The sequence below is a fragment of the Danio rerio genome, chromosome 3, assembly GCF_052040795.2.
Source record: "Danio rerio strain M-AB ecotype USA chromosome 3, GRCz13ab, whole genome shotgun sequence".
In the NCBI taxonomy this organism is placed as follows: domain Eukaryota; kingdom Metazoa; phylum Chordata; class Actinopteri; order Cypriniformes; family Danionidae; genus Danio; species Danio rerio.
In genome coordinates this window covers 21831867-21854940 of record NC_141023.1, presented here as the reverse complement: position 1 = coordinate 21854940, position 23074 = coordinate 21831867, and the positions used below count along the sequence as shown (strand labels likewise).

General features: G+C 38.9%; 2 protein-coding genes across 16 annotated transcripts in view; both read right to left on the bottom strand.

Moving 5' to 3' along the window:
• Positions 1-23074, bottom strand: part of arhgap27l (Rho GTPase activating protein 27, like) — a 78482-nt gene that overhangs the window by 1529 nt on the left and 53879 nt on the right. For 7 of the 14 annotated variants that reach the window (XM_087244280.1, XM_087244279.1, XM_087244278.1 and 4 more), the window contains 16 exons: positions 14889-15353; positions 14241-14453; positions 12824-12904; positions 10931-11041; positions 10494-10580; positions 8948-9010; positions 8111-8175; positions 7553-7640; positions 6695-6796; positions 6294-6392; positions 6090-6177; positions 5715-5837; positions 3940-4038; positions 3783-3860; positions 2971-3105; positions 612-717 (listed from right to left, as the gene is read on the bottom strand). In XM_087244280.1, the coding sequence (XP_087100406.1) occupies positions 612-717; positions 2971-3105; positions 3783-3860; positions 3940-4038; positions 5715-5837; positions 6090-6177; positions 6294-6392; positions 6695-6796; positions 7553-7640; positions 8111-8175; positions 8948-9010; positions 10494-10580; positions 10931-11041; positions 12824-12904; positions 14241-14453; positions 14889-15353 (2003 nt within the window). The remainder of the gene's footprint in view (positions 1-611; positions 718-2970; positions 3106-3782; positions 3861-3939; positions 4039-5714; positions 5838-6089; positions 6178-6293; positions 6393-6694; positions 6797-7552; positions 7641-8110; positions 8176-8947; positions 9011-10493; positions 10581-10930; positions 11042-12823; positions 12905-14240; positions 14454-14888; positions 15354-23074) is intronic. The other 7 variants (XM_087244285.1, XM_087244283.1, XM_087244284.1 and 4 more) reach the window with 1 other exon arrangement.
• Positions 17346-21169, bottom strand: LOC147845609 (uncharacterized). 2 transcript variants are annotated; one of them, XM_087244292.1, is made up of 2 exons: positions 18836-21169; positions 17346-18672 (listed from the first exon to the last, which is right to left on the bottom strand). In XM_087244292.1, exons 1-2 carry the CDS (start codon positions 20459-20461, stop codon positions 18550-18552), a joined length of 1749 nt encoding a protein of 582 aa, XP_087100418.1. In that variant the 5' UTR covers positions 20462-21169; the 3' UTR covers positions 17346-18549. The 2 variants fall into 2 exon arrangements, with proteins under 2 accessions (XP_087100418.1, XP_087100419.1); XM_087244293.2 differs by having other exon boundaries at positions 17346-19626; positions 19748-20715.

Genomic DNA, 23074 nt, shown 5'->3' with positions numbered 1-23074 from the left:
TATTATGGGAATGACTCAAGGATAATGTACTAAACTTCTGAAATGTATTTAATACTTTCTATAAAAGGCCTTTTTGGTGATGGAAGCTTAAAGACGCCTCTCATAAGGAGAATTAAGTCACATGAATAGCTCAGGTATGATTTTTTTTTCATGGACTTTACCAGAGTGTATAAATCTTGATAGTTCTGTGGGTCTCGTCTATCAAATCTGATCTTTATTTTGTATATTCAACTGGATTCAAGTCAGGTGATTGGCTGGGCCATTCTACAGCTTGATTTTCTTCTTCTGAAAGCATATGAGAGTTTCCTTGGCTGTGTTTTGTTCATTGTCTTGATGAAATGTCCACTCTAGTTTCATCTTCATCATCTGGTAATGTAGGTTTTGGACTGAAGTAGCTAATAATAATTTACAATGATGAATGGCAGAGAGTTGCTGAAGAACAATTGAGAGATTTTAGCTGCTGTCTGGTCTTTCACTGCCCTTCTACACCTCCCTTCCTTCATTACACGTAACTCAAGAAGCCAAGTATGCATTTGGTGCTTCTGCAGCTTTTTTAAAATGATCTGACCACTGTGGATATGAAGATGTGAATGATAACATCAGTCTCATACTTGCGGAGATGTCTGAAGAGAACCTCCATGGTGTCGTGGTTGGGCAGAGGCAGATTTCTCACCAGATCTCGAATGTATGAAACTTTCTGGCTGTAGTCACTAATTTCTAGAAAACAAATACAGCTTTTGAGTCAATATAGATACATGAGTTAAGTTTTTGTATTGGAATTAATGCTAGTATATCACTAATTATCTGATTCCCTTCATTTCTTCTAAAAAGCATATATAGCCAAAATGAATTGTGAATCATGTTGATAAATGACTAGTTTCAAATCAAAACAGTTTTTCTCATTTGGTTTGGCTCATTTCTTGAAACAGGAATTACATTCTCAACACTCCAAGATTGTTTTGTAAAACAATCTTACAGTTTGGCACAACACTATAGCTCACTTGCAAAAGCTCATATCTTTCCCAAAACTGTTCACTCGTGTGTCAAAACTAAATTTCTCTCTCATTTAAACAGTCAGTGTCCCCAAAATCCTTTGTCCCTTTGGCATTGCGTAAGCACTGCAAGTCAGAATGTTTGGTTGTTTTGTCACTGTCGCAAAGGACCACTGAAATATCCCTCATGTCCACCTTTTAGTCTTAGCCTAGTTTTTAAAAATAGTTTACTGTTTAATAGTTCTCTCTTTGGACAGATTGCAATTGTGTATAAAACTAAATAAAATAAATGTATAATGTATTTAGTTAACAGTTTTTCTCAGTCGCTTTGGTCCATTTCTCATATCAGAATTGAAATGATCAAAACTACCTGTTCAATCTTCAGATCATTGTGTCACTTGTGCACATCAGAAAAGCAGTTTCTCATTCCTTTGAACAAGTTGCAAATGCTTTTGCACTTCCATGCAAATGATTATGTCCAATTCTCTGCTGTTTCCTAAATTATCAATTGCTTATGTCATGTTGATCAAAATGGATTATAATGGTCTCTGTCTGAATAGTCTCACTGCCACATTTAGGCTTTAGTTCATAGCATAAGTATTTACATGCAAAATGGCTGAACAAGCGGTCATAATATTGTGTCATAATGCATTTTTCTATACCTTTCAAATACTTTTTATTTAAATTTGTCCTGAATTGGTACATTTCTCACAGATGAATCTTGACTTTTTTCTAATGAAGGTGCATCTGAAAGGAGATTGTCCAATGTTCACATTTCTACTTTTGTTTTTTTTCTTTGTGCTATGCAGTGCTTTCTTTTCCTTTCCGTATCACAATGACATGATCTGGCAGCAAATTACAGTAAAAACAGCAATAACAACAAAAAATAGTTTACACCAGAGCACCCCTCCAGAGTACACAACATTATATTGACAACATGATTTTGTTTTATCTGTACACAATGACACAATGACTTTTAATTCTGATGGCACTGACACTTTTTTATTGACAAAGAAATGTAGTTTTGAGAGATGAACTAAGGATTTTGAGCAAGAGACTGGCTTTTGCAGGTAATCCATTATGTTTCGCTATTTGTATGCATTGTTTTGAGAAAAGCACTTTTGCAAATTGTAACCATTATCAATCACACACATAATTTCCATACATCAGAATAAAACAAAACATACTGTAATATAAACACACAAACAAAAACTATGAAAATTATATTCAGCCTTCAGTGCTTGACTGGTCATCTGAGATGTGTGAAATTCCTCCTTTGTTAGTCAAGTTCTAGTTTCACCTGACTGTCAATTGCTGTAATAAATGCATCAAATATTCCATGGACATATGGTATTCATGGTATTATGTTCTTGACTAATTTTGACAATTGAACAGACTATTGTGCATGTGATGACTTATACCAGGGGTCACCAACCCTGTTCCTGGAGAGCTTTCTCCTGCATAATTCAGTCCCAACCCTGATCAAACACACCTGAACCAATTAATAGTACCTAAAGCAGCACTTGATAATTACAAACAGGTGTGTTTGGTCAGGGTTGCAACTAAAATCTGCAGGAAGGTAGCTCTCCAAGAACAGGGTTGGTGACCCCTGACTTATACAATAAAATGACGCTCACATATTTTGGAGAGAACAACCATTGAACTGAGAATCAACAATCAGTTTAGATCAAGTAGATCTATTCACTTGGGAATTGTGCTAAATGTCAGCTACCTGTACTTAATCATTTGCAAAGATGTACTTAGACATTTGCAATTTTATTAAATGAATGAGAAAATCCATTCTGGTGTGAACAATTGCCAAGAGGTTTGGAGGTTTGTCCATGTTGTTTTGAGAATGTAATTCCTGTTTCAAGAAATGAGCCAAACCAATAGAGAAAAACTGTAAAATAACATAAAGCAATGAATTTTCAAAAAAACAAAAAAACAAAATGGCTTCTCTGAAATGAAACAGACTTACGAATAGCAGCGATGAACTTATCAAAAAAGCTGAAAGGGAAAAGGGGCTCAGGAAGTTCACGTAGGAAAAGCTTCAAAGCTCCAGTGATCACATGGATCTCCTCCCACTGGCCATCCTCCAGATCCAGATCCTCCTCTACACAAAGAAAGAAATATACAGTATTTTATTGTCAATGAAACAGTCGATCCCTTTCAAGATTTCCCTTAAAACTGCAGAGCATCCACATTTGAAATTCTCCTCTTTCCAAACATATCCTGTAGTTTTACTGACTCACTCTACTTTCTTCCCATTGACTGTGCAGTTGTTGCCAAGTATGTACTGTAAGCCCCTTAAGCTTGAAGTTTGATTAAAAAGCAAAAATCCTTCATTTTCCTTCAGCTTAGTCCCTTTATTTATCAGGGGTCGCCACAGCGGAATGAACCGCCAACTTATCAAGCATATGTTTTACGCAGCAGATGCCTTTTCAGCTGCAACCCAGTACTGGGAAACACCCATACACTCTAGCATTCACACACATACACAACGGCCAATTTAGTTTATTCATTTCACCTATAGTGCATGTCTTTGGACTTGTTGGGGAAACTGGCGCACCTGGAGGAAACCCACACCAACACGGGGTAAACATGTAAACTTCACACAGAAATGCCACTTGACCCAAGCCAGGACTCGAACCAGTGGCTTTCTTGCTGTGAGGCAACAGTGCTAACTACTGTAACAGTAACTGTTTATTCCCAGAAAATTCTTTACATTCACTATAATAACTCTGTCCTCACTGTAACTGTAGTGATCTTTTTAATCTAGATTGTGTTTACCGTGGTCAGCTTTATATCGCAGCTTCTGAATGACAGCAAGGTTTCCGCTCACTCTGTAGATTCCATCTATTTTGAGACCTGAAGCAAGCAAACACATTCAGATGACCTTTATCTTAAACTGATGAACATGAATTCACACAGGAAAATGAATGCTTACCTCTTTTCTCAACTGATCGGATGCATTTTTCCACAAACTTGGGCACAGTTGTGTTTTCTCGATGACAGAGGGTGTCTAAGTGACAGCCAAACACATTCTCTGGAAAGACAGATTAATGTTTGTGAGTCTACATGCAGAAAAATGTACAGCCTTAAGTAACAACACTAAAGAGACGTGGCTTTTTGATGACTTGCAAGTTGTGGATTGAGTCACTGGTCTTGCTGTTGATTTTAACACTGATGTGCAACTGATTCATTATATAATAATACAGGGTTCCCACTCTTAGTCAATTATCAAATTTCAGAGTTTACATTAATTAAAATGTTCAATTGTGATGGTGTACAATGAGAAAAAAAACAAGCAGCTGCTGTGCATTCATTAAAATGTTTCATTAATTTAACAGCAATCATGCAAGCAAGTTTAAGTCATCTACCTCAGATTTTGAACAGAAATTACAAGAATAAATAGCACCCAGCCTAAAACCAAGTGGTCATTTTGTAGCCAAATCTCTTGAAGTTGACATTTTATTGACATGTTTGCCTGAGTTATAGGTAGAGCCAGACGAAATCTGCAGACATTTTTTGATAGTTTTGCACAGAATTTTGGTAAAAATCTGCGGATTTCTGCAGAATGACTTTGAAAGTACCATAACTAAAACCTTAATATATTAAATAAAAAGTAATACCTTTTTAACTTGTATTTAATGTTTACAATGCAAATCCAATTAGACCCCCTTTTATTTGGTAATCAAAGCAAGTCTCACATATAACATATCTACTAAAAGACAGAAAATATTATTTACAAACTATATTGTAAATAAATCATATAAATATTTTCATATTAGTCAATAATATTACTGAAATTAATTTAAGAACTGAATAAATATGAATTTACACACATTTACACAAGTAAATAAACAGAATCAATGAAGAGCTAAAAATCTCCGGATATCTGCAGAATTCTGACACGCAGATTCCTTGTGGGCCTAGTTATAGGTACTGGTTTGTAACTGCATTTGACTGAGGGTGAAAAGCATAAAATGGTGCTTAAAAATTACCTAACAATAACACCAGATGAATCAATGAGATAAAAAACATGATAAGAAAAAAAAAGACACTTTATTTACTGATAAATAAAATTAAAAGCGACAAAAGTACCCAATATTCCATGACTCAAAAAAGGAAATTCCCTGATTTCAATGTCTGAACGACACCCTTTAAAATTCCATGATATTCCACAGATAGTCGCTCCATGTTTCTACATCCCTTTAATCAGGTTTTAAAAACACATTGTACTCTAAATATTTTGAACATCTGAATCACTTTAGACACAAGCATCGAAAATCAGAGCATGTATCTCAACAATGGTGACATGCATAATGGAGACGAGACGGCAATTAGTAATAATGACTTATGTATTAATGAGTTAAATGTTCACTATGTCAGAATTTATTCGGTAAATGCATTTCCATCTAGTGTTATTCTGGCAAAAACTACCTCGAGAGATCCTTTTTTTTTTTGTATTTCAAGGGATTTTTCCCCAAAATGTAACATTTCTGTTACTAGTTTCTGATAAAATACTTAAAAATGTCAACAAGCTAATAAATAGTTATTTTGCACCACAGGTATATTACATCAATCATTAAGAAATTAACTAATTAAATTGTCAGTAGATCATCTGTTAAGCATTTTACTCCCACTGACACTTTTTAGGAGGGTCCTTGAACTCTTTTATCATGTCTAGTAAATATGGTCCAACAAGAATGATCCAGTAACCTTTAATGTAGCCTTTCTCTTTGACGGACTGCAGGGTGGGCCGCCTCTGGAGAAACTTGCGCAGTTTGGTGCGAACACGGCCCTGGTCTGTGTCTATGCTACTTGTAGAACTCAGTCTCGCAGCTATAAGAAAAATATAACAAAAAAATAAATACTCACGGTTATTGTTAATAGTTAGTATACAGTATACTTTAGTTAATATAGCAAGAAAGAATATGTACAGTTATTGTTAATTGTTAGCATAAAGTATACTAAATAAAGCTAATATACCCCAAAAAAAAGTACTTACAGCTATTGTTAATAGTATATAGTAAAATATATATAGTTGTTAATAAACATTCTACACGTTTATGTGCACATGATTCCGTTACTCACCTTCAGGCTTCTTTTCTTTATCTGCAGGCAATGGAGATTTTTCCGGGACGTCTTCTGCTTCATCCTCTGAGTTATGGCCGTGTTCATGCTGTCAAAGGTGATTACAAGATATTTTTGAATGTTGTTTTATGATGGCATGGGCATCTTTATTTTGGCAACTTTATATTTGTGCTATACTGTATGTGTCCAGCAGGGGCCACTCACCAGCAGTTTGATGGTATCCAAAATGATCTTTTGCCAGTCTTGAATGATGCTGTCTGTGTCGTACTGTATCAGATACTCAGAGCCATGACGTGTCTTGAGCTGCTCAGTGACATGGACAGCATTACAGGCTTTTATATTACAATCATACGCTTACGAGAAAGTCTCTTGATGGCTAAACTCATGACAATAGTAATGCAGCAACCTTTGTTATGGATTATTACTAAAACTGCAACATGTTGCTAATAAAGAAAAAGTTCAGCAGCTTTTGTGTTTTACTGTCAACAAAAAGACCACCAATCAAAATTATAGAAACAATTCATTCGTGGAAAAGCAATTCTACTATTTGTACAGGATGTAGGTTCTTTGTTTATTTATATATACAGGAGAGGCACAGTTCTCACCTCGAGAACGTTCTTCTTGCTTGACTTTTCTTTAGACGCCCATGATAAAGTTGCCCCTTTCAGTTCTACAGTGTACTCAGGGACAATCTGATTGGTCTTGCTCTGCAAAAGTCAACCAATGGCAGACGGATTATTTTCAGTCTGTTCTCCGCAGCATACTTTACTCCACAAAAACAAGGCCTTTTAAAACAGCTTTAGGTTTAGGACAAGAGCTGGCCAAAGTGACTTTTCTACATCTGTTTTGTACAGGTAACCTATACATTTCTGAGATCAGTTCATGATATGATATCAAACATAAAATGCTAAAAATAAAATCACTTGTTTACATGCTACAAGTGAATTTAGGCATCAAAACATACTAACAGTGCTAATACAGTACATGGAAATTTTAAATTGAACTTAATTGTAAGATCTTATTAAGATTCATGAAGTGATGCTTTCTAGAATTGTTTATTCAGTTGGTAATGTTTTTATTCTAAAACAAGAATAAATACATTATCTAACACATACAACACAATAGAAACAAGGTAAGCGTTTCATGATTTGTGGTTATGCCAATCAGGCCATGGAGATACTACATGTCTTGACAAAGTAGTAATAAAAGCTTATAACTGAGAATTGTTTTGACATGTCATGTTTGCAAAGTTGGTTCAGATCACCTGCGTTTTTAAAATTTATCTCTGACTCAAAATGATATGATATAAACAACATGATTATAGGAGAATTAAATATAAACCAGTATATACAATAATAATATCAAGTAATATGATATTATGAGGTAACATTGGCCAATAATTGTTATATTAATGCTCAATCAAACTCTCAATATTACTAGTTAAACAGATTAAATAAACTTACAGACATCCCAGCAGGTGCAAATTTGGGGTCTTTGTGGAAAGTGAGTACACCGTCATGAAGAACAGTCCACGACTGAGCCCAGTTTTTCCTAAAATTACAGAATTCAGAGTTGAGTTACAAAATAATTAAATAAATCATTCTTTATGATCAAATTCTGTTTAATAATAAAAGAGAATCTGAATGCAAACTCTTAGCAGCTAAAGGTGCAAACCATACTGTAGGTAATAAAGACGTTTTCCAACCATTTGGATTTGTGAACTGCGAATAACAACAATTAAATCATTAAAATATTGACTTTTTTAAATTTTCTTGCATTTCAAGAACTGCAAGAATGCAAATGTGTTGTCAAATTATTCAAATATTTAATTTCTCATGATGTACTTGAAGGTAACATTAGAATCAAAAGAATAGCGGTTGACAAGAATGCTTGGGAATCCCTTTGATAAACCAGAATGACTGCACAGATGACTGGTTTGCACACTTTTTCCTATTCACGCTTAGTTAAAGAATGACTGTGCTGTTAAACCACAGATAAACGCTGACAATTTAAGGCCCCACCTCAGCCTTTTTCCATTCTCAGCCACTTTGGTCTTGTTGAGAATCCCTGCCTTCTCCAGTGATGACTGATAAATGCAAAAGAAAGGTTTTTTTTTGTTAGAAAGGTCAGATGTATTTAACACACAAACACACACACATGCACACAAACCAACTACAATAAAAAATATATAGTGTTTTTTTTTTTTAAATAAGTTTAAAGTCAGTTATTTCTATATTTTTCTGTAGCATGTTAGTTTGAAATATCAATTTACATTTCCAAACAATATTTTATATTTATATTTCATTAATTGTAATTCTACAGTGAGATTATTGTCTGCACGAGAATTCTGACAACAACCAGTGCTCCACACAGAGATCTGATCTGATCATCATCCAGTCTATCTAGAAAGAAATGAAGAAACAGATCTAACTAAGAGAAACTGCACCACCGTGACACCATGTTTGGAAATTGTAATTGATCTTTCAAACTGACATGCTATAGAAAAATATAGAAATAACAGACTTTAAACCTTTTTTATGGTAAAAACACTAGACTTTTGCACAAAAGTGTATATGCTTACTGTATAATATAGTTACTAATATGATTTGTTAGTTTGGATTATGCAAGTTGTTAAAAAGTCTGTTAGTAGGATATTAAAGTAGGAACGGTGGAACGGTGAGCCACAAAACAACATTATCTACAGCTACTGCTGGTGAAAGACAAACATTTCCAAGCAAAACTACTTTCAGATAGTGATGACAAAACAATGATGTTAGTTTTTGTCTAATGAATGACATGTTAGTTTTGGACCCCAAATGCAAGCAACTATAAAACCAATAAACCAGCTGAGAACGCACATGATGAGAATGTGAATCGGTGCTGTAACTTGACAGGTTCCTCCGCCGTCTGAACTTTTTGTCCTTAAGAAAGGAAACAAAACCTTGGCTTCGCACCTTATAAAAATCTGACAAAGGGATAGTTCACCCAACAGTGGCAATTTACTCACTTCAGGTTGTTCCAAACCACTATGAGTTTCTTTTTTCTGTCGAACGCAAATGAAGATATTTCGAAAAATGCTGGAGATTGCCATTAACATCCATTAATCTCTCATAAATGAGAAAAAAAATATAATATGGACTTTGATTTTTGGTTCAACAAAAGAAAGAATCTCAGACAGGTTTGGAACAAGTGGAGAGAGAGTAAATGATGACAGACTTCTTATTTTTTGGTAAACTACCCCTTTAAAAGCATGTTTATATATACAAGTATAATCCTAAAACTATAATCAGTTTAAAGGGATAGTTCAAGCAAAAAAACAAGTATTTACTTGACATTTACTCTGCCTTAAGCGGTTCACAATCTTTTAGAGTTTTGTTTTTCTGTTGAACATGAAAGGAGATATTTTGAAGAATATTGGAAACTGGTAGCCATGAACAAAAAAATACAATGGCTACCAACATTCATCAAAATATCATGTGTTGCATGCAACAGAAGAAGGAAACCCAAAACAGGTTGGACAAGTGGAGGGAGAGTAAATGATGACAGAATTTTCATTTTTGGATTGGAGCAAAATGATGATTATGTGTTCGCTTGAAATCTTAGACTTTTTCATTTTTGTTGGAAAATAAAAATAAATTTTTACCAAATATATTAAATATAAAACAATAAATAAGCACCTTATAAAAACCTGACAAAGGGATAGTTCAACCAAAAGTGGCTATTTACTCACATCAGGTTGTTCCAAACCACTATGAGTTTCTTTTTTTTTGTTGGACGCAAAAGAAGGTATTTTGAAAAATGTTGAGGATTGTTAGCCATTTACATCCATAGAAGAGAAAACACTATGGACTTCAAAAATATGTTCTCTCTGTTTTGGTTTAACAAAGAATCTCAGACAGGTTTGAAACAAGTGGAGAGAGAGTAAATGATGACAGACTTATTTTTTTTGTGAACTATCCTTTTAAAAGCACTTTTTAAATATAAATATGTTCCTAAATAACTATAATCAGTTTAAAGGAATAGTTCAACCAAAAATTAATATTTATTCAACATTTTCTCGCCCTCAAGTGGTTCCAAATCTTTACGAGTTTTGAAATTCTGTTGAACATGAAAGGAAATATTTTGAAAAATATTGACAGCCTGGTAGCCATGGACAAAAAGATACTATGAAAGTCAATGGCTACCGGTTTCCAACATTCTTCAAAATATATTTTTTTTATGCAACAAAATAAAGAAACTCAAAACAGGTTGGACAAGTGTAAGGAGAGTAAATGATGACCAAATTTTAAATTAATGATTAAATTAGGAATGAGACTGTTACATGTGAATGAGTTCTGATAAACATGATGGCATGAGTTACAAGCTCCAATGAGAGCTGGAAATAACTGAGGTCATGTTACGTACATAGTGCTGTGATTCTGGTGAATTCCCTGAGCTGGATGCATCACTGGCATTGTCAGAGGCGATCCGCCTGTGCGAGGGGGAAAATTTCTGCAGGAGGAAATGAATAGAAAGAAAAATAAATGAATATTAGCTGGTGGAAAAGGGTATGTGGTGTGTCAGATCAGGTGCCAGATGTTTCCTTCCTTCCTATTGTGGTCAAAGTGATGTCAGCAACAGAAAATAGCTGAGAAAGAAATGTCTCACATGAGAGAGAGAGAGAGAGAGAGAGACAGAAAGAGAGAGAGAGACGCAATTTGTGGGCATCAATCACTCAGTTTGCTGAAGAAACGTGCGGTTTGTGTGCAGCTGTTTCTAACATCCTCTATGTCATAAAAAATGGATGAATAGAGTCAAAGATGCGCCGTTCTTAAACTTTAAGTATAAAAACAGACACTCACCAGGTCCTCCTGAGATATGTTGAACTGGGTGTATCTCCAATTGTTCAAAACAGGTGGACCATCTTGTTCTACTCCATTTCCATTCATCGGCTGACCGGGTGGAACTAAAGCCTTTATAATAAAGTCAATAAGGGTTCAGGGTGAGACATTCATTTGAAATATAAATTAATAAAAGCTAACACTTTTTTTTTTAAATGGTCTATTTATAATAGCACTCCAATAATAGCTTGAAATATATAATCCTTATAGTAACCAGTCTGACATGACAAATTCATCATATTCATTATGTTCTTCTCATCTTCTACAAAGCCGGAACAATCTTTTTATCATTATATAACTTTTTTTTTAAATCTTTTTATCAACTACCTACAAAACCCTGAATGGCTTAGCTCTCCAGTATTTGAGGGAGCTCCTGGTGTATTACGGGCCCTCACGTCCACTGCGCTGTGCGCTCAATTAATTCTGGACAATTGATTATTCCCAGAATATCCAAATCAACTGTTGACGGTAGACCTAAACCCTGGACAGCCTTCCTTTCACAGTTCAGGAAGCAGACACACTCTGTCAGTTTAAAACTAGATTAAAGACATCTCTTTGCATAAGCATACACAAAATACAAATTCTCTTGAAATCCTAATCTTCTAAAGGATTGTTAGTCTGCATTATTCAGGGCAACCGGAGACAGGAACACTTCCCGAAACACATCATTATTTGAACAGCATCTGAGCTTATGTTAGTCTGATTTTATTATTCCCGAGGTTTCCATAATCCTGGACCAGGCCGTATCCTGAGCAGCTGCTGTGGTGGTCATGGAGGAGTGGACAGCATGAGAGTAATTCCCGTAAGACCTCAGTGACAGACGAGTCTTCGCATTGATCCTAAAGGGCCAGCCTGTACACCAGCCGGTGACCTCTCCCACCTGTAGCTTCTCCATGATGAACGTCCAGTGCTCTCCAGCCTCTCGCCTAGACTGCAGCTCTACACAAGAGGTTTGGCCAGAGAGGAAATGGTCGCACCCAACTAAACCTGGTTCTCTCAAGGTTTTTTTCCTTCACTGTCATCAATTAGTGAAGTTTGTTCTTTGCCGATGTCGCCACAGGCTTGTATGGTTTGGGACTTGTGGAGCTGTGTATCTATGGCTTTGCTCTTCAGTGTTTGAACTTTCACCAGTGAAAATTAAACCACACTGAACTGAACTAATCTGAACTTCAACTCTGAAAACTGGACTGACACAGTTTCAATTTACAAGAATCTTCTATGTTAAGCTGCTTTGACACAAAATAAAGATGAATTTAACTGAATTGTTACACGGTAAAAACTGATACACGATGAAACGATGGTCAAAAACCATAGCAATACATCTATTTCTCTCTTCACAACCCGGATATGATGTAATCATAAGCAAATGCATAATTAAAGCATATAACAGCAATATATCCATTACTTTGATTGTAGACAGTGTAAATGCAATAAACAAATAATGGTAACAATACATAATATTCTGAAATTTGCATAATAAATATGGCTCTAACACTTTTAGTTAATGACAAACAGTTGGTTATACATCCATTATGGTATTTATTCATCTTTGTTAACGTTAGTTCATGTTACCTCTCTCTGCATTGACTAATGTTAACAAGAACAACTTTGGATTTTAATAATCCATAAGTAAATGTTGAACTGTGGCTAATAAAGGCTGCATAAGATAATTTATACTTAGTTAATGTTAGTAAATACATTAACTAACATGAATGAATGAATCATTATTCTAAAGTGTTACCTAAAAACGAATTATGAGTATGTATATTTTATTTTTATACACGTCTGTTATATAAAAACCGGAAAAAATACTCAAATACTCAATTAAATATCCAAACATAATCATACACAAACCTCTGGAAGGGTCCACTGGCATTTAGACCCGTCTTTTGAGTAGTAATACAACTTTCCTTTTTCATCTTTAGACTGGATCCACTGTGATTGTAAAACAAAAATATTTGTCAGTCAGTAAGTGAAACAAACATACCAATGAACATATATTTATGAAGAATACATTTGAGCAATTATATTGATGAAATAGAATGGACTATATTGTTTGTATCTCAGTTCCAAATTAAAATCTTTCCACCATTTGCTAATGCAGTATCATGAATATACCACCAGGGGGCACCAACTCGATCAAAATTTATATTTAAATGTATGTACATGTTCATGTTGTTTTTGACATAAATGAGTATTCAACAATTTAAAAATAAACAAACAGCGAATTTTATTTTTTGGTCAACTATGCCTTTTAATACTTATTTATAGTGTTAAAACACAGGATTAGGGTATCAGACATCCCAAAAGAATTTCTAAAGGGTTAGTTTACACAAAAATGAAAATGAATAAACAGGCTGTTTTTCTCAACCTAATAGTTTCTGTTTTCTGTTGAGCACAAAAGCAGACATTTCGAAAAATTTTGATAGACTGCCAGACATTGACCTCCATAGTAGAGGGAAATACTACTGAAATCAATGGCTGGCTATGGTTTTCAACATTCTTCAAAATGTCTCTTTTTTGTGTTCAACAGAAAAACTCAAATCGAAAATGTTTGTGGCCAGTTGAGAATAAATTAATGGTGACAGTTTTTTTTTACACGTATGTATATGTTATTTTTGACGTATACGAGTATTCAACAATAACTTAATAACTTAAAATAAATTAACAGCAAATGTTCATTTTTGGGTCAACTATCCCTATAAGTACTTTACATATAGTGCTAAAAACAGGATTATGGTATCAGACATTCCAAATTACAAACATTTAAATTAACAGGTTGTTTTTCTCAACCTTTGAGTTAGTTTTCTGTTGACCACAAAAGTAGATATTTTGAAAAATGTCAAAGTCAGCTTTGTTGTCAATTCAGCCACATGTACAGGACATATAGAGAATCCAAATTACGTTACTCTCAGCACCTAGGTGCCTAATATATAATATTAATATAAGAAGAAGAGTTTTAAGAAAAATGAAATTTACTATTTATATAATATATGCTGAAAACGGACAGACGATGATGTCCATGGTAAAATACTTCTGAAATAAATGGCTGGCTATGGTTTCCAACATTCTTCAAAATATTTTTTTGTGTTCAACAGACAAAATAAAATCTAAAAATGTTTGTGACAAGTTGAGAATAAAAAAATAAATGGAGACAGATGTTTCATTTTTGGGTGAACTATTTCATTAAGTGTGTTTAGTAGTGGATGATAATTGTCCTTAATTCATTAGGAGTGTTATGCGCTACTGATTTCTGGTGAACCTTCATTACCTGTTCATGTGTGAGTTCACTTGTGAACACAGATTTCCCATCAGTCCCTACAGACTGAGTCCAGCCCGTGGGGACATCTTTATTTGTGTCCATAACAGCCCTTGGGATGACGGCGCGCTTGATTTGAGGCAATTGGAAATCCTTAGGGAGCTGAAATGAAATATGAGATTCCTCATGTTGATTTTTTGGGTAGTCCTCTTCTGGCAAAGGAGGCTGAGAATACAAAGAATGAATTAGCAAAAAAACAAATTAAAGAGATATAGATTACACAGACAGATAGATGGAATGATGGAAAAACATGGACGGATGGACGGATGGATGGATGGATGGATTGATAGACAGACAGACAGACAGACAGACAGACAGACAGACAGACAGAGAGAGAGAGAGAGAGAGAGAGAGAGAGAGAGAGAGAGATGATAGATAGATAGATAGATAGATAGATAGATAGATAGATAGATAGATAGATAGATAGATAGATAGATAGATAGATAGATAGATAGATAGATAGATAGATAGATAGATAGATAGATAGATAGATAGAGATATATAGATAGATAGTAAAATAATTATAGAATTTTTTTAAAGACAATCCTAATGGCCCAAAAGATTTCATCAGTGCTTCACCAAAGATTTCACCAGTCTTACCGGCCGCTCTTTGTCCTTGTCCTGACTGTGTGGCCCCTGCTTGGAGGAAGCAGGTGCTGATGGCTCAGGGGCAGTCCAAGAAGTTTTATTGGAGGCATGATTATAATAATAATGTCTCCCAGTGGCCTCATCCAAAAGCTGCTCCCAGTCGGAGCGTGCCGAGGGTGGGCTGGACGCAGGCACGGGGGCCGTCACAGACTCCATTCCTGCTCCCGGCTGAGGGCTGCGGGGGTCAGACCAGCTGCTTTGTCCTGTGGCCGGGTGGTAGTAGAACTCCTTACCGCTGTCGTGGTCAGTGTGAACTCGCCATTCGGCCGAGCTGGGCGGAGAGATGGAGTCTGGGGCAGGACTGAGGGTGATGCCAGGAGAGGAGCAGGTGGAGACGGAGGAGTTTGAGGAGCGAGGAATGTTCTTCTTTATGTCTGCAACGTTTGCATACAGTGCTGTGGTGGGATCATTGTCCGTCTGATGGGAGAAAAGAACATTGAGTTTTTAAACAAGGCTACAGGCAACAATAATGATATCGATGATGTTATATACTTTATAAAGAAAAAAAAAACATTATAAGAATATTAAAATAGCCAAGTCTATTGGGGTTAAACGAAAACTAAAATTATAGTTAGATAAATTTAACTAAACTTCAGATAAATGAAAACTGAAACTATAGCTTTCACAAATGTATATAAAAGTATAATGAATTAAAAAATATTTCTATGAATAATTTTGGCAACATTTCAAGTACCAATTCCTACTATTATCTACTGGCTTATTACCTGCCTATTATTAAGATATTGGCTGTTTATTGGTACTTATAAAGTTTGATCTTATTCTACATGCCTAATCCCTAAAACCAAACTATGCCTTAATACTAACTATTAATTATAGGGCTGCACAATATAGGAAAAAATATAACTTGTTTTTTCAAACACATTCAAACACAATGACTTGCAAATTTGGTCCAACAAACATTCACCCAACAATTGACAATAAAACATACAATATACAAATAATACACACAGAAGTAAAATAGTAATAATGGATACAAAAATAAAATAAATAATAATAAAATAAGGGCGACACGGTGGCACCAGGGGTAGCATGATCACCTCACAACAAGAAGGTTGCTGGTTCGCGCCTCGGCTGGGTGAGTTGGCGTGTCTGTATGGAGTTTGCATGTTCTCCCTGCGTTCACGAGGGTTTCCTCTGGGTGCTCCGGTTTCCCCCACAGTCCAAAGACATGTGGTACAGGTGAATTGGGTAAGCTAAATTGTACGTAGTGTATGAGTGTGTGAATGAGTGTGTTTGGGTGTTTTCCAGTGATGGGTTGCAGCTGGAGGGCATCAGCTGCGTACAAAACATATGCTGGAAAAGTTGGCGGTTCATTCTGCTGGGGCGACCCCTGATGAATAAAGGGACTAAGCCGAAAATGAATGAATGAATAAAGTAAATACAAAAAAAAAGAATAAATTCGAATAAAAACAAAATAGTGACATTCCGTTTTAATCTAAATTAGTCTTAACCTTTTTAATGTAACTATTTTCTTCAGAATTTATGTCTTTAAAATAATCCATGAGAAGTTGCCAGTAGAAATGCTCCGATCAATCGGCTGGAGATCGTTATCGGCTGATAATCACATTTCATGACTTAATCGGAACTTGCTAATCTGGCCGATCTCATGAACCGATCGCAATTGTTTGTTTAGGAGTTTACAAGCAAATAAACTCTTTTACATATCAGAACTGAAAGTTGAGTGTTTTCAACAATATTGCAAGTTCATGAAAAAAATGGCTGGAAATATTAGGGAAATAAAAAGTTTATTTTTTGCAATATTACTGCAATAAACAGTAGTTTATGACTTATTTCCTTTTAGTAAAGAAGTAATGGAACTATAGGTGTGCATTTTAACTAATTATGCAGCAAATACGCGGTCAAAACTTCATTGAGACATGTTGAACTCTTCTTCTATCATTTGCAGAGTTTCCATATTGCTTTGTTAGTCATTTTTCTTACCAATATTTTGTATGTTTTATCTATTATTTTCTGTAAAGCTGCTTCTGATCATGACATGTCCACACCAAATGGTTTAAAGTATTATATGCAACATCTTTAATTTATTCTCTTAGGTAAGGAGAGATCTTTATTTAAGGTTCATACTTAGAGTGGAAATGTGCTTAATGCATTATAAAGCCTGAAGCATTAGAATCGGTACTCAGTATCAGCCGATCACCATGAGAAGGAATCGGTACTCAGTATTTAATTACATCCCTCATTAGAAGTATATATGTAGGAGCAGCTTTCTGTTTCCAGTTTAATAATGTTAACCTTCGTGCTAGTAGACTAACAAATTGAATTATATTTTGTTATACTGTTTTTAGCTGGATATCAGTAATACCTAAAACTGTCATAAGGGGAAGTGTCACGTTCCGGTAAAGGGAAAAAGGAGCAAGGACCCAAGCGCAGAGTGAAGTTGGATTTATTAATTAAAAAATAAAATAAAAGGCAAAAATAAACAACCCCGAGGGGGAAAACACTACTACAACAAACAATAAATCAAACAAACAAACTTGACTGGGCAGGCACGACAAGGCAGGACTGGACACAGCAAGACAGGTAAACATCGACAACATATGATGACGAACTCGCAAAGGACTGAAAACATGAGGGGGATTATAAAGCAAAAAGTAAATTGACACACAGGTGAACATGACAAACTAATAATGGGTTAACAAGGAGGGTGGGACTAGACAATAGACGGGAGAGCGCATGACACAGAGAGACAATACAAGCCATGCGCTCACATAACACAACACTGAAGCACACGACAAAAGCACGTGACCACAATGTAAACACCGAGCCACGTGCTTTGACAAAAGACGCAAGACACGAGCACACGATGAATGAAAACTCACTATGCGCTCACATATGCAGCATGCATGCTTCATCCCAGCGCCGACCAAAACCGAAACCAACAAGACTGAGACGCTGGGAATGAAACACCATGCTGCTGACAGACGAAAACACAAACACGAGTACAAGAGAGCACGCGTCTGAGGGACGCAGAGCGCGCACGCGGCCGCGTCAAGCAGGAGCGCGCACACTCTGCGTACACCCACGACGGCGCGCGCGCACACAGACACAGAAACAGGACCAGACACGAGTAGTGTCAGAGATCTGCCACCAAAACAAGAATTTACAAGATCAGAGTGGCAGAACCCTGACACTACCCCCCCCCCAAAAGGGACGCCACCTGGCGTCCCTAAAGGGAACATCCAACAAGGTACAAGACAGACAAGAAACACCACAAGACAACAAAACAGGCAACATCAACAAACACAAGACAGGGAGGTGAACAGGCAAGACATGAAGGGGGGGAGGGAGGGGAGCCAAGTCAGACCCAACAAGACAAACAAGGGAGGGATGGGAGGGCAAAGCCAGGGAGGATCAGGAGGGACAGTCCAGGACAGGTGCAATGGGTCAGGGACCCCGGCAGGGAACCAGGGTGGAGCCGGAGGATCAGTCCAGGGTGGCAGAGGCATGCTCCAAGGTGGAGCAGGAGGGACAACCCAAGGAGGATCGGCCTGGGATAGCAAGGCAGGAGGCCTGTAGGGAGCTGGCTGGGATGAAGGCCTGTAGGGAGCCGGCTGGTCTAGAGGCGACTTAACTAAAGCCGGCGGGGCTGAAGACCAGAGGGGAGCCGGCGGGGCTGAAGACCAGAGGGGAGCCGGCGGGGCTGAAGACCAGAGGGGAGCCGGCGGGGCTGAAGACCAGAGGGGAGCCGGCGGGGCTGGAGACCAGAGGGGAGCCGGCGGGGCTGAAGACCAGAGGGGAGCCGGCGGGGCTGAAGACCAGAGGGGAGCCGGCGGGGCTGAAGACCAGAGGGGAGCCGGCGGGGCTGAAGACCAGAGGGGAGCCGGAGGGGCTGAAGACCAGAGGGGAGCCGGAGGGGCTAGGAGCCGGGCTGGGGCCGGCTGGGCAAGACGTCTGGGGTGCGCCGGCAGGGCAAGACGTCTAGTTGGGGCCGGCAGGGCAAGACGTCTGGTTGGGACCGGCAGGGCAAAGAGCCGGGCTGGGACCGGCAGGGCTAGACGTCTGGTAGGTGCCGGCAGGGAAAGACGTCTGGTAGGTGCCGGCAGGGAAAGACGTCTGGTAGGTGCCGGCAGGGAAAGACGTCTGGTAGGTGCCGGCAGGGAAAGACGTCTGGTAGGTGCCGGCAGGGAAAGACGTCTGGTAGGTGCCGGCAGGGAAAGACGTCTGGTAGGTGCCGGCAGGGAAAGACGTCTGGTAGGTGCCGGCAGGGCAAGGTGCCGGGCTGGAGCCGGCTGGGCAAGACGTCTGGGTGGTGCCGGCAGGGCAAGGAGCCGGGCTGGGGCCGGCAGGGCTTGACGTCTGGGTGGTGCCGGCAGGGCAAGGAGCTGGGCTGAAGCCGGCAGGGCAAGGAGCCGGGCTGGGGCCAGCTGGGCAAGACGTCTGGGAGGCGCCGGCTGTGCAAGACGTCTGGTTGATGCCGGCAGGGCAAGAAGCCGGGCTGGTGCCGGCAGGGCTAGACGTCTGGTTGACGCCGGCAGGGCAAGACGTCTGGGTGGTGCCGGCAGGGCAAGGAGCCGGACTGGGACCGGCACTGAGCTGCGCTCTGGGGCTGGAGCCGACACTGGAGGCCGCTCTGGGGCTGGAGCCGACACTGGAGGGCGCTCTGGGGCTGGAGCCGACACTGGAGGCCGCTCTGGGGCTGGAGCCGACACTGGAGGCCGCTCTGGGGCTGGAGCCGACACTGGAGGCCGCTCTGGGGCTGGAGCCGACACTGGAGGCCGCTCTGGGGCTGGAGCCGACACTGGAGGCCGCTCTGGGGCTGGAGCCGACACTGGAGGGCGCTCTGGGGCTGGAGCCGACACTGGAGGGCGCTCTGGGGCTGGAGCCGACACTGGAGGGCGCTCTGGGGCTGGAGCCGACACTGGAGGGCGCTCTGGGGCTGGAGCCGACACTGGAGGGCGCTCTGGGGCTGGAGCCGACACTGGAGGGCGCTCTGGGGCTGGAGCCGACACTGGAGGGCGCTCTGGGGCTGGAGCCGACACTGGAGGGCGCTCTGGGGCTGGAGCCGACACTGGAGGGCGCTCTGGGGCTGGAGCCGACACTGCAGCAGAGGTCTTCCTCTTTAACCTCCGCTTTTGAGTGCGGGTCAGCCCTTGCGGGCTGGACATGTGTTGGGAGGTGGCGCTGGTGTAAGGGATCCTCTTCTCTTGAAGGATCACTCTCTCCTTTAGCTGCAGAGCAGAGGGCAACAGAGAGCTGGGATTGGGATGTTCGCCATAAGCAGCCTGATGAACCAAATGCTCCACAAACTGATGGTAAGATAGCCCTCCCAATTTCAGCATCTGCTGGATATTGAGGGGCTTGTCGAGGGCATAGTTAAGGAGGTTCACCAGGGCTTGATCATTAAACCCCAGCCCCTCTGCTGCCACACAAAATTTAGCCGCAAAACTTTCCACCTTCATGCCACGTTGCCGCAGCGACTGCAGACTGATGAGCTGCAGTATGCGGCTGGAGAAGGGGCTGTCTTCACTCTGCTGGGTCCTCATTTTTGGCGAGTTCGTACTGTCACGTTCCGGTAAAGGGAAAAAGGAGCAAGGACCCAAGCGCAGAGTGAAGTTGGATTTATTAATTAAAAAATAAAATAAAAGGCAAAAATAAACAACCCCGAGGGGGAAAACACTACTACAACAAACAATAAATCAAACAAACAAACTTGACTGGGCAGGCACGACAAGGCAGGACTGGACACAGCAAGACAGGTAAACATCGACAACATATGATGACGAACTCGCAAAGGACTGAAAACATGAGGGGGATTATAAAGCAAAAAGTAAATTGACACACAGGTGAACATGACAAACTAATAATGGGTTAACAAGGAGGGTGGGACTAGACAATAGACGGGAGAGCGCATGACACAGAGAGACAATACAAGCCATGCGCTCACATAACACAACACTGAAGCACACGACAAAAGCACGTGACCACAATGTAAACACCGAGCCACGTGCTTTGACAAAAGACGCAAGACACGAGCACACGATGAATGAAAACTCACCATGCGCTCACATATGCAGCATGCATGCTTCATCCCAGCGCCGACCAAAACCGAAACCAACAAGACTGAGACGCTGGGAATGAAACACCATGCTGCTGACAGACGAAAACACAAACACGAGTACAAGAGAGCACGCGTCTGAGGGACGCAGAGCGCGCACGCGGCCGCGTCAAGCAGGAGCGCGCACACTCTGCGTACACCCACGACGGCGCGCGCGCACACAGACACAGAAACAGGACCAGACACGAGTAGTGTCAGAGATCTGCCACCAAAACAAGAATTTACAAGATCAGAGTGGCAGAACCCTGACAGGAAGTGGATCTATCGGCTTTTGACATATTCTTGAGAATGTTCAAAAAATATTTACCCTGTAAGATGATAATTTTATGAATATTAATTAAAAATAAAAATATTAATCATTTCTTGATTGAGATTAATTGTGATGGTTCTGTAGGGAAGTGCAGCACAAATTACAATAAACTATCTACAAGCATAGATAAATAAATACAATTAAAAATATATACAAATTAGATAAACAGTGCTTTGGTTTTTCCGTGGAGTCTAAGAGTATTCAGGTATAAAGTAATTGAATAACCAAAAGTAAAATAATACTGCATCCTCGTCGTGTGAATAATTCAATAAAATGAATTGTTTGTAAAGTTACAAATAGTACAATTTCTTATGCCTTAATGCTTTTAAAAACCTCATACAGTCACAGACCTCAAAAACACATGCAAATTATAAATTATAATCCAGACCCAACGTTGCATATACTATGAAGTGACTATTGCAAAATATTGATGCTGAAATTATATATTTAGCAGCCCAAACTGATAAGCAGCAAATTAGTAATTAATTAAGCTGAAAGTCTTGGTTAATGGTTTGCTAATAGTGAGAATTGTACCTTAAAATAAAATTGCACCATAATGTTTTACTTTCAACTTGCAATTTATTTTCCTTAGTCCCTTTATTTATCAGAGGGCACCACAGCGGAATGAACCGCCAACTTATTCAGCATGTGTTTTGCACAGCTGATGCCCTTCCAGATGCAACCCAGTACTGGGAAACACACATAAACTCTTACATTCACATACATACACTATGGCCAATTTAGCTTATTCAACTCACCAATACCGCATGTGTCTGGACTCTATGGGAAACCAGAGCATGTGAACTCGAGGAGAACATGTAAACTTAACACAGAAATGCCAACTGACCCAGCCAGGACTCGAACCAGCAAAGTTCTTGCTGCGAGGCGACATTGCTAACCACTGAGCTACCGTGTAGCCTGGATCAAACCATTATTTGACTTTATTATAAAGAGGTTTGCACAACTTTAATGTAACATGTGCAAACATTAACCATTAGTATGCGTTGGTCTACTCTGATAGTGTCCTGTGAAATCTGCAAAACTAATTGCTAAAACTAAAAATGAAACTCAGCAGATAAAAGTCAATTAAAATGTTTGCAAAATAAAACCAAACTAAAAACAACAAAATTGTCTATGAAACAAACAAAAACCAAACCAAAAATGATAGCAAATTTTTAAATAGTCCACATTATAGCTGTAATGATAACAACAGCCATGATTTCACTTACAGTACAATTTTTTTTCCAGCACATGAATGACAAACAAAAACACTGGCAATTAAAACACATCTGACTTGACTTGAGTTTGACCATTTATAGAGGCAAATGACAAAAAAAACACATAATAAAAAATTATATTCTGCAATTTATTGTGCTATACTATGTTATAATATCAATTTTGTTTTCGTTGGCTTGATAATAAAAATGTTTTCATCCTCTACTGACCTTCAAAATCATAGTCATAGGAAAAAAATAATTGCTCAAATGCAAAGTCATTTACAATTACAAATGAGTCAAAAGCATGCATTATAATTATTTCTACCTGAAAATTTACATTCAAATATCCAAAGATCCAAAGTAATCAAGTCCCAAAATAGTTTGACTAAACATACTTTGGTAGCAAACACTGAAAAGCCTTTTCTGGAATATTGTTGTGTACATAAGCACTGAAAACCAAGAAAAGATTCAACTTAATGAATATACAGTATGCTATTAAACCGACCACATTACA

What these genes read in the sequence shown, in the direction of transcription:
- LOC147845609 (XM_087244292.1), bottom strand. Translation starts at nt 20,461, where the DNA reads ATGAGGACCCAGCAGAGTGAAGACAGCCCCTTCTCCAGCCGCATACTG. An exon ending in CGGCCCCAGCCCGGCTCCTA is followed by an intron (nt 18,673 to 18,835) that starts GCCCCTCCGGCT and finishes TCTGGTCTCCAG; the next exon opens with CCCCGCCGGCTCCCCTCTGG.